Below are 18,766 nucleotides of genomic sequence, written 5' to 3' on the forward strand. Positions count from 1 at the left end.
ATTTTTCAAATACAATTTTCAACACAAGAACTGGAAAGCTGAGGTATACATTTACAACAAAAACTAATAAAACTTCTCTTAAAAACCAGTTGAGGCCAGGCACAGTGGCTCATGCCTATAATAACAGCAGTTCAGGAGGTCGAGGCAGGCAGATCACTTGAGGTCAGGAATTCGAGACCAGCCTGGCCAACATGGCAAAACCCCATCTCTACTAAAAAAATAAAAAGGTAGCCGGGTGTGGTGGCACTCGTCTGTAATCCCAGCTACTTGGGAGGCTGAGGCATAAGAATTGCTTGAACCTGGGAGGCGGAGGTTGCAGTGAGCTGAGATCGCACCACTATACACACTCCAGCCTGGGCAACAGAGCGAGACTCCATCTCAAACAAAACAAAACAAACAAACGAGTCAAAACTTCTTTTTGGAAGGATCAACATTAAGAAGCACATTCTTAGGTGATATTTTATTTGTTATATTCATTTTATATCTATAATCAAACTGTGTTAAGTAAATCACATGCATCTGAAAAGATTTGTGAAGCTACTCAGTATCATTCATGAATATCTATACCAGTTTCAAAGACAAGAAATGGTGATTATTAACACAGAAAGTTAGCTACCAGGATAAAAGAAAAGGAGATGGGTGGAAGATGAGCCCACGACAATTTAACATTATCTACCTAAATAAACAGATGAAATACTATCATCTTAAAAATGTACAAGTCTTATAAGAATTCCTCCTGAAAAACTGCAGGAAACTTAAGTGGTACATTTTACACTCAACTTATAGGATGTTCTTGATACGTAACAAGTAGCTTATCAGATTCCTTCTAAAATACTAAGATGTATGAAATACTAAGATGCATTCCGCTGAAATGCAAATTATCACTCAAAGAAATGAGTAGCAGGATTTTAAAGCCCCCACCCACTGGATGAAGAAATTGAGACACTAGAAGTTAAACAACTTGGCCAAAGACAATGGTAGTTAACTGCAGAGTTTGCAGCCATGATGACTAACTGGCATTCACATGGCTTAACTGGGTAATTCAGAGAAAAGTTACCAGCTACATTGCTAAGTTTTCTTATGTGATATAGTAAGGTGACTAGGTAACTATCCGTATATGGAAATTGGAAGGCTCAAGTATTTTAGGGTGATCTAAGTAAGAGAGAGACTGCACACAATCCTACGTTGGTTCAGATCAATAGCTCAATATGTATGGCTGCAATGTAAAGCTACTATGTAGAGATATTAAATATTAACCTCAACTTAGGAATTGAGAAAAGTGTACAAAGAGATACTCCGAAGCTTTTATTATGAAATAAATATTCTAGATCACTGGTTCCCTAACTGACTATGCATCAGGTTCAGCAGGGGAGCTTACACACACACACACACACACACACACAGAGACACTCTCTCTCTCTCTCTCTGTGTGTGTGTCTCCTCATTAGACCTACTACGTTAAATCCTCTAAGGATGGAGCCTGGAATCTATTTTTATAAAACACTTCGCAGGTGAATCTTATTCTGTAGCCTGCCTACTATCAATCGAGGCCTATGTATGGGACTATTCTTCCAGATAGTAATATACAGACAGAACATCAGAACATTTTGCAAATAATTTAGTTCTACTTCTAAACATTTCTAAAGTTTTTCCATTTGAAAGAAATTGCCATTATGTAGTATACAAAATCTTGACTTTAACCAACGGGAAAAAATGTGAGCAAATTGCCTTAAGAAATAAAAGAATCTTTATTGTTTTAGAAGCAATTTTGAGCAAACAGACAGGCAAATATCTAAAGATACCATACATCAACTAGTGGTTTAAACATTTGAAGAAAAAACATGGAAAGTATTTACATGGACCAGTTTCTTTATACAAATGCTAAAACATGAAAAACACCCAAAACCAGATAGAGCGTTACCATCAAGGTATGAATCTAGTAATACAAATAAAACTACAAAAGGTACAAAGAACATGTAGCTATAGGAAATAATAGTGTAAATAGCAGTATATAAACTGGCCCATGTAAAATACAAAAATATTCACTGAAGTCAGGTTTTCTATAAAACAGTGTTTATTAGAGGTATTTTACTATGAATCAGGCATATAATCTGAATGTAGAAACTTTTAGAAATATTAACAGCATTCAGTCAGTGCCACGCACTTGTGCTTCCAATTATTTTTTTAAAGCTGCTTTGTTTTGACTCATGTGAAATAGTTAAGGCCTACATTCTTATACACATTATCCATCTTATAAGGTTAACAATTTTACACTAAAACACAGTTTAAATTAAAAATGATTTTGAAAAATCACATCTATATTTAATCCTTAAGAAGTGTTTTAAGCTGGTAATGCAGCTCGCTGCAGCTCTAAGAGAGGGGTTAGTCAGGAATCTGATCTTGAGCCATAAAGGTTTTCAGGCTAAACAAAGAGCAAATTTAAGTGACGGAAAATATTTATAATTCCAATATAACTCAGTTATATTGTTATAAAAATACACATGCTAGCATGCAACTGCCTATATATGTGTGTGTGTATATATATATATATATATGTATGTCTGTGTGTGTATTGATCCATTCAATATCAATATTTTGGAACCCAGACATTTTCTCATTTTCTAGTGAATGGGAGGCACATAATCCCCCCACCACACACACAAAAAAAAAACCCACAGGAACCTTCCATATATGGCTGCATATTAACAATTTTAATATTTGCTCAGCCATTCCAACACACACCAAAAAAGTTCTCCTAGAAGTAGCAAGAAATATTTGATGTGTTAACTATCAAGCTGATGTATTTTGCTTTCTCCTATAAACATTAGGTGGTACACGGTAATTTGACAATTGGTGCATCTCTCAGAGCACAAAACTGAACACAAAGCACGTGAATTAATAATGATTCTACCATAACGAATAACAACAATGAAAGTTTTGATTAGCACAGAACCATTTAAATGTGAAAGCCAAATTAGTGATGTTGTAGCAATCAATGCAAGCTGGAAACAAAGAACAACTTTTTAATGGATTAAGATAAAACCAAGACTTTTGGGTTAGATGCAAGTTTTGTTTGTTCATTTTGTTTTGTTTTGTTTTGAGACGGAGTTTCGTTTTTGTTGCCCAGGCTGGAGTGCAATGGTGCGCTCTTGGTTCACCGCAACCTCTGCCTCCCGGGTTCAAGTGATTCTCCTGCCTCAGCCTCCCGAGTAACTGGGATTACAGGCACCCACCACCACGCCCAGCTAATTTTTTGTATTTCTAATAGAGATGGGGTTTCACCATGTTGGCCAGGCTGGTCTCAAACTCCTGGCCTCAAGTGATCCACCCACCTCGGCCTCCCAAAGTGCTGGGATTACAGGCATGAGCTGCCACGCCCAGCCTAGATGCAAGTTATTTTATAAGTGTAAGTGCACTTCATTATCTAGGTTCTAGGACACACTGGCATTTCTTAAGAAAAAGAAAATAATAAAATACATCACTACCAACAAGAAATATTGGAAGGCTAAAGAGAAATCTGCATTAATTTTAGTACTGCATACAGAGGCCAATTTATGAGCACAAAGTACTAATGCCCTCAATTGGCACTGGCAAGCAACTATCTCTAAAGCACCTAAAAAATGGATTGAAATGCCCAGTTGGAATAGTCTTATATATTGCAATTTAAAAGATTGAAATATCCAGTTTTTTTAAAAAAAAGATTAAACAATAAAATTAATACCTACTCTAAATTTTAAAAAGCTTTTGTATCTTTTGTCATTACAGCCACATAAATACAAATGTATTCAAAAAGCATTAGAAAAGCATTTATTGCTAAGAACATAATAATACCAGCCCCTGTTCAAATCTACTATTATATCTCTCAAAGGTCAAATATGCAGCAATGCCAAAGTAGCTAAGTTAACCTGCAAACAAAAATCACACACACACACACACACACACACACACACACACGCACACACACACACACCAAAAAAAAAAAGAGCAAAAGGAGCAAGTACAAATCCACTGTAGAACATGTTGTTCCAACTCAACTACCGGCAGGGAAAAAAAATCTCTTTTTCAAAAATTGTTTTTTCTAAACTGTGTATTTTTAGTCTGAATGTCTAAAATGAAAACACTGAAATACTAATTCAAGACAGTAAAATAGAACTTATAATCCAGTGATTTTGCACATCTTTTGTTGTAAAAATAACAGTTTTTAATTCCTTGGTTGGAAACACCAAAGTCAGGCAACTAATTTGTAGTTGATAGTTTTTTGTTTAAGTTTGAAATCCCCCATACTACCCATTCTAAAGAGCTGGACTGCAACTAAATATACCTTAAGTTGACCAGTATTGCATGTTGGAACTTGTACTTGCTTTTTTCTTTTGTAACAGAGATCACGTATTGATTAGTGTTACAGAGTCTGATATCCAGCATAACTTTTTCTTCTGCCAATTACGTAAGCAATCACTATAACGATAATCAAGCCTGAAAGACCAGCACCAACTATAATTGGGATTAGAATGGTGTCATCATCCAGCGAACACTCTTGGGCTGTAGGTGAGAAAAAGTGTGTAACAAATAATGAGTATAATTACAAAAGAATGTCCCGAAGTCAAAGATGTTGATTTAAAAGTCTGAAATGTTCTGACAAGATCAACTTCAAGTAACTAAAACAGGTATATTTTTATGATAAAGCTATAGAAAATAGAGAACTGTTCCAGAATTAATATTCTAAGACTTTCTTTGTCCTTTCATTTGTTTATGTGTATATATGCAGATATTCATATATATGAATACATGTATATTCATTTACATCTATAAACACAGCTCATATTGTAATGTGCATATATTATATGCACATTATATATGTGTGCATATATATTTGATATATATGTGATATATATAATGTGAGCATATACATATATACACACACGTATATTTTTGTTTATATTCCAAGTCCTTTCCAAAATAGGCATATTACTTTATCAGAAATAAAGGAAGCTAATCTAGCCCACTTTTACATAGCCAGATTAGCCTCTCAGTGGGAGCGTAAATGTCTTTTGGGAAAGTGGAAACAGGATCAGGAAGGTATCATGTGATGAGAATAGCCAGGCTGGCTCTGGAGTCTCTTTAGGGTCAGGGGTCAGCAAGCTGTAGCCCATGGGCCAGATCTGGTCCAAGAGCTAAAAATGGCCTTTACATTTTTAAATGGTTGAAAAAAATATTTTGTGACACATGAGAGCATATAAAATTCAAATTCCAGTGTCCATAAATAAGGTTTTATTGGAACCCAGCCACAGTCATCTGTTTACGTGTTGCTGTTTTCGTGCTACAATAGCAGGGTTGAATAGTTGTGACAGAGACCATATGGCCCCAAAGCCTAAAACACTTACTGTTTGGAACTTTAAAGTTTGCAGATCGTGACTTAGTACATACAATTTTAGTGGCTGCAAAGTCAAGAAACTGGGACCTCTTACTAATTTGAGTGTGCTTACTGCATTTCTTATCTGGTCAGGGTTGGCAGCCTATGGGGGCTATTTTCTTCTATTTCTAGAAAGTGGTCTGATCCAGTAAAATCCAATCAACACTCTTCTGCCTTATTGCAATTCTATTTCTTTCCCCATACAGTCAAATATTACCTATGTGGTGTATTTATAGGTACCCACAGCCAAGAACCTAGTTCCACAAATAGATTATACATTCAATATCAGTATTAAATGTTGTATATCTCTTTGGGTGATATTTTTAATTCTATGTACATAAAAACCAAAGTTTCAAAGAAAGAGAAAGAGCACAGCTCATCTCTATTACAGGTGACTAGATAAACAGTCTTGAAGTGATGATACTAATACTGCAAATGATTTTAAACTGTAAACACAAATCTGGACTTAAAATTAGGGGAATAATGAAGGGGACCCAGATAAAAAGTCCAAAAATAAAGCTACTAAAGGATCAAAATAATTGAAGTACATAAGCAAAACAGGCAAAAGGGAAAATGAATTCTTGAAAATATTTTTAAAGTGTAACTAACGTCTTTAATCGCAAGAATGGTAGGGTGGAGAGCCCAATTTATTGTGGCCTAACCAAGTCAGACTAGGTATTCAACACCACTGCAAAAGTAGTCGAATGGCTCACAGTATATTCGCTTTTAAACACAGCTTCCACATTTCCTTCCAAACCATTGAATTAATGGTTGAAAAGGATGTGGATGCCTGGAATAGCTCTGCTCAACGGAGTTGTGATCCACAAACCCCCAATTTTAGGTAATAGGCTTAAAAGGACAAGTCAATTAAGGAATTTTATGTGCTTTTTTTCTTCATGCAAATTTTAATCTTGTAATGCCAAATATGTCTTTCGTATGAAATATTCGTATGAAGACATTATAATGAGCCCTTCAAAAGGGTTTCATTAAAAATCTAATAAATACCACCATTATCCCTGAGTGATCTTCAAAAAGCCTCATTCACACTGGCACATGCTTTGAAAACTCTCCAGATCATTTTGGCTGGTAAAAACATAGTTCATGATATTTGAGGCTTTGCTACCGCTCTTTATCTTTTGTCTTAACAAAATCAGACCAAACTGCTTTCATTCAGGTATGAAAATGTTTCCAGTGAGAAGACGGCCTCAGGAAGCAGATGCAAGATGCTCAAAGCTGCCGCTCCCAAGTGCCATCTTCCCTACAAACTAAAACCCATACCTCAAATAAAGCTCACTTAAAGCTTCTATCAGTTTTAGCTTTAAGAACTTCTTTTGCAAATGATTTTAAGATCACAAAAACATCTCGGTTGAGCAAAATGATGAGCCAAATATAGAGTTTCACAATTTGCTCAAGGCTATGAATTCATATTCCTCTATTTCAACGTTTAAATGTCTATGATTCAAAGGAAAAGCCACCTATCAGTCAACATAAGAACATAAATTATTAATGAAGTTTGCTTGATTCTTACCTGTAGAATACTTTCCTTGTGTCACATTGAAAGGCTGAACCCTTAGATCAAAGGTATTTATCTGAAATGCTCCAGACACTGAAACAGTCTGCTCTTTGTTGCACATATAAGAACTTCCCAGGGGGGCATCCCAGTAGCTGAGATTGTTATTTGCAATGCTGAAAACTTCAAAGAAAAGAAACAGGTTTTTAACTTCTTATCCTATCAACATCAAAAATGGGAAAGTTGGCCAGGCACAGTGGCTCACGCCTGTAATTCCAGCACTTTGGGAAGCCAAGGTGGGCAGATCGCGTGAGCCCAGGAGATCAAGACCAGCCTGGGCAACATGGCGAAACCCTGTCTCTACAAAAAATACAAAAAAAAATTAGCTGGGCATGATGGTGCACACCTGTAGTCCCAGCTACCTAGGAGGCTGAGGTGGGTAGTTGGCTTGAACCTGGGATTGAGCTGTGGTCACGCCCCTGCAATCTAGCCTGGGCATAGAGCGAGACCCTGTCTCAAAAAAAAAAAAAAAGGAACAGTCCTCAGGGTTTTTCAGTGAAGTATGGGAGCCTGAGGGACAAGATGAACTCACAAAAAGCAATTCTTACCATAACTAGGTTCCCTTATCTTTCTATAGATGTTTCTATAGTCTAGAAATCAGTCACATCCTTAATTATTATCTACTCTACTTTGAAAAAATGGGATACAGAAAAAGACAGAACATCATAGTTCTAAGTTACTGATTTTAAGGTATGATCAAGGTACACTTTTTACATAGCATCTTCTGTTTCATTAAATAAGGCACTATTTGGTAATAAGACCATTGTAATTTCTAATCCTTCAGGGTAACCCACAGTCTTTTTCCCCAGGCCAATGCTTCGCTTACCGGAGCCATTAACCAAATACATGCTGATGTTCACTTCCTTCAGATAAAAGCGGTTTTCATTTTTCTGTTTGAAAAAGAGCTTCCAGTTAATTAACATATCACAACTGTCTACAGATAACAGATACGGTTAATATCCACAGAAGAAAAGCAATCTAGCACTATTACACAGAAGAAGAAACCATGCAGTAGAATAAACTGCAACTAAGTAAAAGAGAACTCATAATCTGACAGAAACCCCTTTCCTCTGTGTTTTGTTTTCAACTTTTGGAGCACAGGTGTAGTCATGTGGATCTCAGACACTTGAAGATTTATGGCCTCAATTTTATTCCTCCTGTCACTTGCTGAGCCCTCACCACCTCTAGCCTGGATCACAGCGGCCGCTTAAGTGGGCTCCCTGCCTTTCAGCCCCTCCAGCCCTAATCTTTCCTTTTCACTGCTATTATCTTTCTGAAGTACTCATCTGATCAGCCAGTCATTCTAATAATTTCAGAGTGCAAGTGCTCCAGGAGCTACCAAAATGAACCACACTTCAATCCTGCCTTCACCCTGTTTGCAATCTGCCAGGGAAGGTAAGATAAACACATAAACAACCATATTACAAAAAAGAAAGTGAGAAGTCATGAAAATAGGAGAGAAATCACTTCCAAATAAGGGAGGAGAAAAAGTAATGCCAGCTTAGGGATGGGGCATTTTGAACCGGGCAGGATTCTCTTAGGAAACAAGCGGGAAAAGGGGTATTCGAGAGAGCAAGAGTATAAATAACGGTAGTTAGAAAATAAGCATAATCTCAAATTTTTATGCTAGCATTTGAGCACTTACTAAGTGCCCAGCACTGTTCTTAAAACTTTACATATGATGCTTCGCTGAGTAAGTACAACACTCCTATGCAATAGGTGCTGTTATCATCCCCATTTTGGGAGTATGGCTGTGGAGTCTATGTAATTATTATTACTATGTTCTCCTACCTCACAAGAAGTGCATAGAGGACAGGATGAGGGAAGCACCCTGAAGGAACCGAAGGAAACATAAGGTTCATACAGAGGGAGTGAAGGCTGAAAATGCAGGCTGCATTGCATGGGAGAAAAGAAGGCTTGAACTACCCAGCCATGGACTTTAGATGTTACCTTGTTGGCAAAAGAGAAACATTGTGAGGCAGGCAGACCACGAGGTCAGGAGATCGAGACCATCCTGGCTAACATGGTGAAATCCCGTCTCTATTAAAAATACAAAAAATTAGTCAGGCGTGGTGGCATATGCCTGTAGTTCCAGCTATTTGGGAAGCTGAGGCAGGAGAATCGCTTGAATCTGGGAGGCGGAGGTTGTAGTGAGCTGAGGTCTCGCTACTGCACTCCAGCCTGGGTGACAGAGCGAGACTCCGTCAAAGAAAGAAAAGAAAAGAAGGAAAAGAAGAAAGAAGGAAGGAGGGAGGGAAGGAAGGAAGGAAGGAAGGAAAAGAAAAGAAAGAAAGAGAAACACTGATGGAGAGATGTGCTTTAGGAAGGTTAAGTTGATGTAGAACAATGGAGAAGGTGAGGAAGAGGAGCAATCAGGCAGGAGCTGTTTGAATGGTCCAGGCAAGAGGTAATGTGGACTGGACCCAGAGCAAAGGCAATGGGGAGTAAAAGCTAGGGGACAGACTTCAGAGAAATTTCAGGAAGAAGCATAATGGAGGACTTCACACCTTCATCACATCTCTCCTTGACTTAGGCTACATCTTGGCTTTGCATTCAAGACTCCACAATTTGTCCCAATGACTTTTCCATATTTTCACTAAACGTATAACACTCCTCATTCTCCCAGCTGGTCTTGATTATGCCCTTTATCCAGGGATAACCTGCACTTTCCCACTTACTCTCCTTATCTCCCTACCAATACAAATCAGACCCATCCTTGAAGGCCCAGCTCAAATGCCATCTCTGCCATTAAACCTTCCTGACTCTCCTCCAGCCAGAATTAACCTCTCCCTCCTCCATTCTCCTGCAGCACTTTGTACTATTCTCTGGTCTGGCACTCATCCCATTTCATATACACCTTCCACAGTACTCTACTGCCTACAGAATCGAGTTCAAAAGCCTTGGCATGGCATGTAGGCCTTTCACAAAAATGGTAATTATTTGCAGATTTCTCCCATTACCACTAAACTGTGGGCACTTTAAGAATACTGGCTTTCTTCTTCATAACCCACCATAGCAGCCTGCACATAACGCACTCGAATTCTATAAATTCTCCTAAGGAGCATCTATCATGACAGGGTTGAAGGCAATAATGGGCCCCACTGAACTCTGGGGACATTGCAGGTGTCTCTTGATTTTTCAGAGTTCCTGTAGCATGATTAAAATGTCACTATTTTGGATTACGTTTTAAAATAGCCTGCTGGGTAAATTCAATATTGTAATTCTTAAATACTAAACATTGCCGTATGAGAGTCAAGAGAAATCATGTTCCTTTTAGGAGTCTACCACAGCTAGAAAGATCAAACTCAATCATTTGAAAGGGAATAAACCCAAAATACTACTTTCCTCGTTCTTATTGACCATAACCTCTATTAGGTAACTTTAAAAAGAGAATGTGCCTGAGGCTGGTTTTACCATACTGGAGAGGACAAATTTAATTAGACATTTTCAATAGTAATTCACTGGTCACATGGTACTTTAACAGAGGAATTATTTGAATGCTGGAAAAAGGAACATTTTTGTAAACCTTTCCAAAATATAAGTGCCTAATGTAATCCTCAATTACTCGGCATATATTCTAAAGAGAAAAATGTGCTTTAGACTCAAAATACCAAGATCACATATGAAATAACAAGATACCTAATTTTTATATATCAGATGTCGAGATTATTTCCCCATCCCCAAACACAGTAATCTGACTTAAAAGCAGAACTGGTTTTTATCTAATTATACAATATTTTTAGTTTGAGAATAGTTGGTGGTTCAACATTTTCCCTCACTTATAGCTATCTTCTATTCCACCAGTCTCATTTGCCACAACATGTTCACACATACATCCCTTCACAGAAATTATGGGAATAATAATTGCTTCTGAGAAGGTGGAAATAAAGGTCCCCGATGATTAATTTATGCTAGCAAGAAGTAGAACAGGTATGCTTAACCCAAAACCTTCTGTTTAGGTTTCAGCTCTTGATCAACAACAAAAACCTGAATGCTGCCATTATAAATTGTCCTGATTTAATGAATTCATACACACACTTAACACAGAGCTTTGTACATAGTAAGTACTCAATAGATGTTACCTATTTTTATTACTGACACTATTACAAATAATATAGCCTCCAAATGGCTTCAAATAGTATCACAGAAAAACATAAGCGCTACCTAACCAATAACAGAGAAAAAATTATCATGGAAATTACTTATGTATGGATAGATTAGACAATTGTGGTGTTTTTTTTTTTTTTTTGATGTGAGTTAATTCTTGCTTCTACCCTAGAGTCTGTCTAATGGCAAAATGGCCACTCTTGGTGAATATTAATGCAAGAGTCCAGTCCACAGACCATTGCACAGACTCTGAGGGATGAACAGGGATGAATGGACTACACTTTATAATTGAGTACTGTAGAACTGGAAGATAAAGCTAAATATCCCCCTCCCCCCATGCAACTATTTAGACTTTCAGATGTGTTTCTAAGAGAATGAACCTAACTTTAAAAAATCTGTTACTCACCACAGCAAAGACAAAGTCAAGATACTTAATGGTGCTGCTATTGAGTCTAAGTAGAGCAGTGTGAGAACGGCAGCTGCCTGTGGAGTGAGTTGTATTGGGGTTGATGTTAATAACTGAAGCAACCTTCAGGAGAAGAAGAAAGGGAAAAGGTACAGGTTAGCTATAAAAGTGGCCAGCAAAGCCTTATACTCTACCAAAACCAACTTCAGCGTAGAATAAAAAATCTTTTGTCTGGATACTTAAATTCATGGTGTCTTAACTTTCAAACAAAGTTGGCATGGGTCCTCAAGCTATGACTCAGACAACTTAAAAAAAAAAAACAAGAGGGAAGCTTCTACAGTAATGAGCCAAATGAAAACACACATTTTTATGGAGCACAAGAGCCATCTGTCTCGCTTGTTTAAGTCACAAGATCCTGGAAATCGGATTTGTTTCTTGGCACTCCCTCTATAGCCTGAGTGGAACATTGCAACTAGAAGTGCCATCATGTACTTGGGCATGTCTACACGATCCGAGTCATCAAATAGCTGGAGAAACGGATAGCTGTGCCATTCCCGTACGCCAACCTACAGTGCATTTCAGATCAAAGTGTGAAGGAGTTATATTTTACACTGACCGAAATAAAGGCCAATTGTTTGTACTCTGATCCACTGATGGCAAATAGAATCTAAACCCCAAAGAGTACTTTAAACTGCTAGGTTTTCTGCCGGCCAACACAACACCTGAAAGTGACATTAACACTTCATGGTTATAGTAACTCCTAACTAATCAAAGCTCAACAAGCCAACATGAAATCTCCATTTAAAACTGAATCAGGCTGGGCGCAGTGGCTCACGCCTGTAATTCCAGCACTTTGGGAGGCTGAGGCGGGTGGATCACTTGAGGTCAGGAGTTCAAGACCAGCCTGGCCAACATGGTAAAACCCCATTTCTACTAAAAATACAAAAAAATTAGTTGTGCGTGGCAGTGCACGTCTGTAATCCCAGCTACTTGGGTACTTGGGAGGCTGAGGCAGGAGAATCACTTAAACCCTGGAGGCGGAGGTTGCAGTGAGCCAAGATCATGCCACTGCACTCCAGCCTGGGTGACAATGTGAGACTCCATCTCAAAAAAAAAAAAAAAGAAAAGAAAAGAAAAAGCTGGGCGTGGTGGCTCATGCCTGTAATCCCAGCACTTTGGGAGGCCGAGACAGGCGGAGCATGAGGTCAGGAGATCGAGACCATCCTGGCTAACAGGGTGAAACCCTGTCTCTACTAAAAAAATACAAAAAATTAGCCGGGCATGGTGGCAGGCGCCTGTAGTCCCAGCAACTCGGGAGGCTGAGGCAGGAGAATGGCGTGAACCCAGGAGGCAGAGTTTGCAGTGAGCCGAGATCGCACCACTGCACTCCAGCCTGGGGGACAGAGCGAGACTCCATCTCAAACAAACAAACAAACAAACAAAAACCGAAATCATTCTAGTAACACTACCTTTGGGCTGAAGGTAGGATACGCAATATTTGAAATGAAATGCCAAAAGGATGTATTGATAAAAATAGACACCTATACCTTATCCTGAGTGATGTTCAGCTGCAGCCCCATGGTAGCCAGCAGACAAGTATCATTGCCATTATTAACTGAATAGGTTCCAGCTTCTGGTTTTTCCTTTGGAGTAGGTGTTGTAGTAGGAGATGGCACAGTGGTGTGTACGGTGGGTGCCACTGTTGAAGTTTTGTCTTTATCACACAGGAACTCTAAAACAAGCAAAAAGGGACAAAAGAAACCAAAGCGGACATTTTCTTAATTCATAGGCCAGGGAAAACCAAAAAAAATTCTCATAATAGAAGTCCAAAAGGGTTATATTAGGGGAAGAGAATATCTTGTTAGTATATTTTAAACTAAATTAGGCAGAGGTTCTTAAACTGCTGCTTCATATACAGAATATCTACATGACGACATAGCAGACAAACTCAGGACACATCCCTATGCTTTATCTGCTCACACATGGCCACATACTCGTCTTTTTCAGACCCTTAAATCTTTTTATTCCCAAAGAACTTTGCCTGCCTCTGATATGAAATTCAGAGAGTTAAGTCTTAAATTTTTTGATTCCTTATTCCCACATACAACCACCATAACGAAGGATACTGTTTACTAGAAAAAAGCTTAGAAATCATCAAAGGACTTAAATACAAATGAACCATTTATTTGCATTAGCCCTATGGCAAATCATAGGCATTTCAACCTCTTCTTAGGAAGTGTTAGTAGTTTTCCAGAACTGGTGAATGAGAAATTATTACCTTTCCATAAAGCTATATAAAAATTATAAAATCAACTTTAAAAATTCAAGATTAGAACATGAATCTGATTTCTAGGCTTTGGTCTTGGAACCGCTAAAAAAGCTGATAATCAAGCTATCTGAGGATCTGTTCAAACAATGATTAGGTTTTATCAGCTGAGAACAGTATAGGTAGTGTCTTTTAAAAAACCATTCCACAACATGTACATCAAAAACTTTAAATTGTAAGATCCACAAAAATAAGAATTGCTTTTACAAAAACTTTATAGCCTAGTAGAAGCTATGAATAAACCTCAATATATAAATGCTTTCAGATAATGACTTCAATGAAAGCTACCTGGTATACCCTACTCTTAAATTAGGATCCAAGTACAGAAATATATACTTTACTCACCATTTGTGCTCACTGTGCCATTTTGGACAAAAGCTTGTACAAGAACATCCCAATAGTGTTGGACAACATCATTCTTTTCCAAAGTTGATAAACTATTGCATCTAAAAAGGTCATTCAATGGAATTTTGATGGCCAAAAGTTCATCAACAGTAAGAATTCCTATAAAACAAGATTAACAATGGCTATTTCCAAGAAGGTAGGAGAAAAGTGATAATATAAATATATTTGTATAGGCTTTCTTCTTCTCTCTGCCTGCCCTACCCCAGGCCCAAAGTGACAAAGGGTATAGCATGCTCAAGCGCATGACCAGTTCACTGTGGCTAAAACATAAGGAGTAAGGGGGAAGAAGAAATGGGGGTTAGGGGCTGGGCACAGTGGCCTATGCCTGTAATCCCAGCACTTTGGGAGGCCGAGGTGTGTGGATCACCTGAGGTCAGGAGTTTGAGACCAGCCTGACCAACATGGTGAAACCCCGTCTCTACTAAAAAGATAATAATTAGCTGGGCATGGTGGCAGGTGCCTGTAATCCCAGTTACTTGGGAGGCTAAGGCAGGAGAATCGCTTGAACCCGGGAGATGGAGGTTGCAGTGAGCCAAGATCGCCCATTGCACTACAGCCTGGATGACAAGAGCAAAATTCTGTCTCAAGAAAAAAAAAAAAAGAAAAAAGAAAAAAGAAAAAGAAATGGGGGTTAAGAAGGAAAGACAACTTGCAGGTGACCATACTTTGAAGCATCTTCTATGATCTAAGGCCAGTTTGGGCTTTTCTTTTTAGCAGTCGAGGGCTAGCCTCAATTTTTAAAGCAGAAAATAACATATATATAATTTATTTTAAGGAAGATAGCAAATTTGTAGGGGATAGGCAGGGGGAAAAACTTTTCAGGGAAGCCACTTAAGAGGGAAACCAGAGGGTGATGGTCTGGTTAAGGTGAAGGGTAAGAGAGGGTTGCCTAAACTAAGATGGTGTGGGGCAGTAGAAAGAGAGCAAAGAAGCCAAACTGAAAACACTTATCTATGGTAGAATCAACAGGACTTAGTGACTATAACTAAGGAAGCAAGAGAGATGGATTAATCATACATTTGTATAGTAAATCCTTATTTTTGTTTTACTAGTCCCAAGTAGGTTATATTAACTCCATGAGCTTACAGAACCTCTTCCTGGATTAAATTTAAAGATGATTCCATTTCAGGGAATCTTCAGAATATGAAAGCAGTAAGTTACAGCCATTTCATGTAGTTTTTATTAGCCTGTGTATAGTGAAACTTCAAAAGACGATGATCACCCAAGTGGTTTGGCTTCTTTTGGAGAAGTAGCAAGAAAGGAAAGTATCCAAGGTCCTTAATATAGGCCGCCTTCTGTGCCTCTCCATCATGTAGCAAGCAGCCATATAATGCTGCCTTGGCACCCCCTAATGGCCATAGGAATTAAAAAACAAAACAAAACAAAACAAAAAACCAATGAACTAGAACATTTTTCCAGAATTGCTTCTCACCGTTAACAAAAATGAATAGATACGTGACTGGCTGTATATAGACAGACTTCAAAAACAAATCAGCAAAAAAACAACTTGCAGACATATTGGAGTTATGCTATGAATAGCTTTTTTTAAACTATGTATTGTTTATGAACACGTACTTATATAGTAAAAAACAAACATAAAGACAGGAAGGTTATACCCCAAATTTGTGAAAGTGTTTGCCTCTTAGCAGGCAAGGAGGAAAATGGGTCTGGGGAGTGAAGACAAAGGAAATATCAACTGTATCATCAACGTTTTATCTTTTTAATCAAAAAGTGACACAAACATTAAAAAAACAGCATTTATTAATTCTGGATAATGGGTACATATGGGTCTGCTATATTAGTCTCTGTATACATATATAATCTTTATAGATACATAATCTTTATATATATATGTATATGTAGAGCCTTTTAAAAAACCCTTATTATATATGTAACTTATATATATATATAATTTTTTTTTGAGATGGAGTCTTGCTCTGTTGCCCAGGTTGGAGTGCAATGGCATGATGTGAGCTCACTGCAACCTCCACCTCCTAGGTTCAAACGATTCTCATGCCTCAACCTCCCAAGTAGCTGGAATTACAGGTGCGCGCCACCACGCCCAGCTAATTTTCATATTTTTAGTAGAGATGGTGTTTCATCATGTTGGTCTCGAACTTCTGACCTCAGGTTATCTGCCTGCCTCGGCCTCCCAAAGTGCTGGGATTACAGGCACAAGCCACCACACCTGGCCCGTACATTTCTATATTTTAATCATGAAAAAAATTTTAAAAAGAAAAAAGCAGCTTCAATGTTACTTCAATTATCAGATGCCTAAAAATAAATTAGTAGATTTTATTTTTTGAGACAGAATGTCGCTATGTTGCCCAGGCTAGTCTCACACTCCTGAGCTCAAGCGATCTGCCTGGCCTTCCAAAGTGTTGGGATTACAGGCATTGAGTCACTGCACCTGGCCTAAATTAGTTTTTTGTTGTTGTTGTTGGGGGTGGGTAGGGAAGGGTCTCCCTCTGTTGCCCAGGCTAGAGTGCAGTGGCGTAATCTTGGCTCACCACAACCTCCGCCTCCCGGGTTCAAGCGATTCTCCTGCTTTAGCCTCCCGAGTAGCTGGGATTACAGGCACGCACCACTACCACCCGGCTAATTTTTGTATTTTTAGTAGAGACAGGGTTTCACCATGTTGGCCAGGCTGGTCTCAATCTCCTAACCTCAAATGATCCACCAGCCTCAGCCTCCCAAAGTGCTGGGATTACAGGTGTGAGCCACTGCGCCCAGCCATAAATTAGTATTCTTGAAACACTGAACTATATAAAAAAAAAATTATCAATAGTCCATTTCAGGAAGCCATTTAACATTCCAAATAGTTTCAAATATTATTATATAGAAGGTAGTAATTTAAAAAGTAATCCTCCCTTTGTTTTAAATAAAAGGAGAAAGAGAAAAGTGTTAACATTTCAGGGTCCATAGTTTTTCTATCCAAATATGTCAGATTAAACACCTCCTCCTAATAACTGCTAACAACTGCTGCCCCCGTAGTCCAGGCATTTATTACATCAGCCCTTGATTACTATAACAGCTTCTTAAGCTGGCATCTCTGCCTGTAGCCTCCTCACTTCTCAACTAATCCTGCAGAATATTCTTTATAAGCTACTGTCTCTGCTTTTGTTATATCATTCTCCTGCTTTAAAAACCTAAAATGATTCCCCAGTGCCTACCCCATCAAGCTAAATGTCTTTCCTTGGCTTCCAAGGCCCCCTATAATTTAGGCCCACTTCATTTAGCCAACTTTATTTTCCTTCTGCTACACACACAGCCTCTGATTTAATCAGGCAGCTCTCCAATTACTGCCGCATATGCTATGCTTCCCCCTGCTGGAAACATCCTGCTCAAAATCCTCTGCTTACTCAAATTCTACCATTAGCTGAGTTTCAGCTCAGGTCCTACTTCTCTACCAAGCTTTCTCACTACTCTAACACACACTGAGCCTTCCTTTATCACTCCTCCTAATCAGGACCACTTGTGGGAACACGGGAACACTTTTAAATCAGCCAGTCTTTTTTTTTTTTTGAGACAGGGTCTCTCTCTCTCTCTCTCTCTCTCTCTCACTTGTGGGAACACGGGAACACTTTTAAATCAGCCAGTCTTTTTTTTTTTTTGAGACAGGGTCTCTCTCTCTCTCTCTCTCTCTGTCATCCAGGCTGAGTGTAGTGGTGTGATCACAGCTCACTGGAGCCTCAACCTCCTGGGCTCAAGCGATCCTCCACCCCAGCCACCCAGGTAGCTGGGACCACAGGCACACGCCACCACACCTGGCTATTTTTTTTTTTTTTTTTGTAGAGATAAAGTCTTAATATGTTGCCCAGGCTAGTCTTGAACACCCTGGCTCAAGCGATCAGCCTGCCCCAGCCACCCAAAGTGCTGGGATTACAGGCATGAGCTACCATTCTCGAACTAAATCAGGCACTCTTAACCACAGGGATCTACATATGGGTTCAGAGACTATGTTCCATATGCAAAGTTTACTGTGTACTTTTTCTTTATTGAGAGGGAGTCTAAAGCTTTCCTCACACTGTCAGAAGAGATTTATGAACCCTCTACTCCCTCAAACAAAAATGCAAACAACAACAACAAAATCAGACTGAGCTCAATGTTTTCCAATTTTTCCATGTAACTCAGGAATAGCATTTAGCTTTGTCTCCCCAGCTCATTCTTAGGCTACTTGAAAGTGAGGGGCATATCTTATACTAGCTCTGCAAGGCAAAACAGGGCACAAAGATAAACTGATAAGATAGCCAATAACCATTTGCTTTAGTTATACTCTCAAACTAAGAGATTAGTAAAAAGAACACTAGGATTTGATTTCCAAGTCTCATTCTGCAATACCTCCCAAGTTTTACGTGAGCTTATTTACTTCTGGTTCTTTCGAATAGGATCTTTTGATATCCTCAAGTCCAAATGAGTTATTAATCCCCAGGTCTAGGCAACTAAAGCCCATATACCTGTGTTTCTGGGGTCAGAATGAAACACTATCTGCAAAGAGCTAAGGTACTACAAATACCACATTAACTCAATCTCAACGGGCAG

The 18,766-nt window shown here is 38.6% G+C and overlaps 1 protein-coding gene across 3 annotated transcripts in view; it reads right to left on the bottom strand.

The window, feature by feature from the left end:
* The window catches only part of LAMP2 (lysosomal associated membrane protein 2), a 43,003-nt gene that overhangs the window by 8,590 nt on the left and 15,647 nt on the right, over positions 1-18,766 (bottom strand). For 2 of the 3 annotated variants that reach the window (XM_054471600.1, XM_054471602.2), the window contains exons 4-8: positions 14,165-14,323; positions 13,041-13,225; positions 11,494-11,616; positions 7,807-7,870; positions 6,939-7,103 (exon numbers count right to left, since the gene is read on the bottom strand). In XM_054471600.1, coding sequence (XP_054327575.1) covers positions 6,939-7,103; positions 7,807-7,870; positions 11,494-11,616; positions 13,041-13,225; positions 14,165-14,323 — 696 coding nt within the window. Of the gene's footprint in view, positions 1-1,724; positions 4,540-6,938; positions 7,104-7,806; positions 7,871-11,493; positions 11,617-13,040; positions 13,226-14,164; positions 14,324-18,766 lie in introns of those variants that run through there. The other variant, XM_054471601.2, reaches the window with a different exon arrangement.

The sequence above is a fragment of the Pongo pygmaeus genome, chromosome X (assembly GCF_028885625.2).
Source record: "Pongo pygmaeus isolate AG05252 chromosome X, NHGRI_mPonPyg2-v2.0_pri, whole genome shotgun sequence".
Lineage (NCBI taxonomy): Eukaryota > Metazoa > Chordata > Mammalia > Primates > Hominidae > Pongo > Pongo pygmaeus.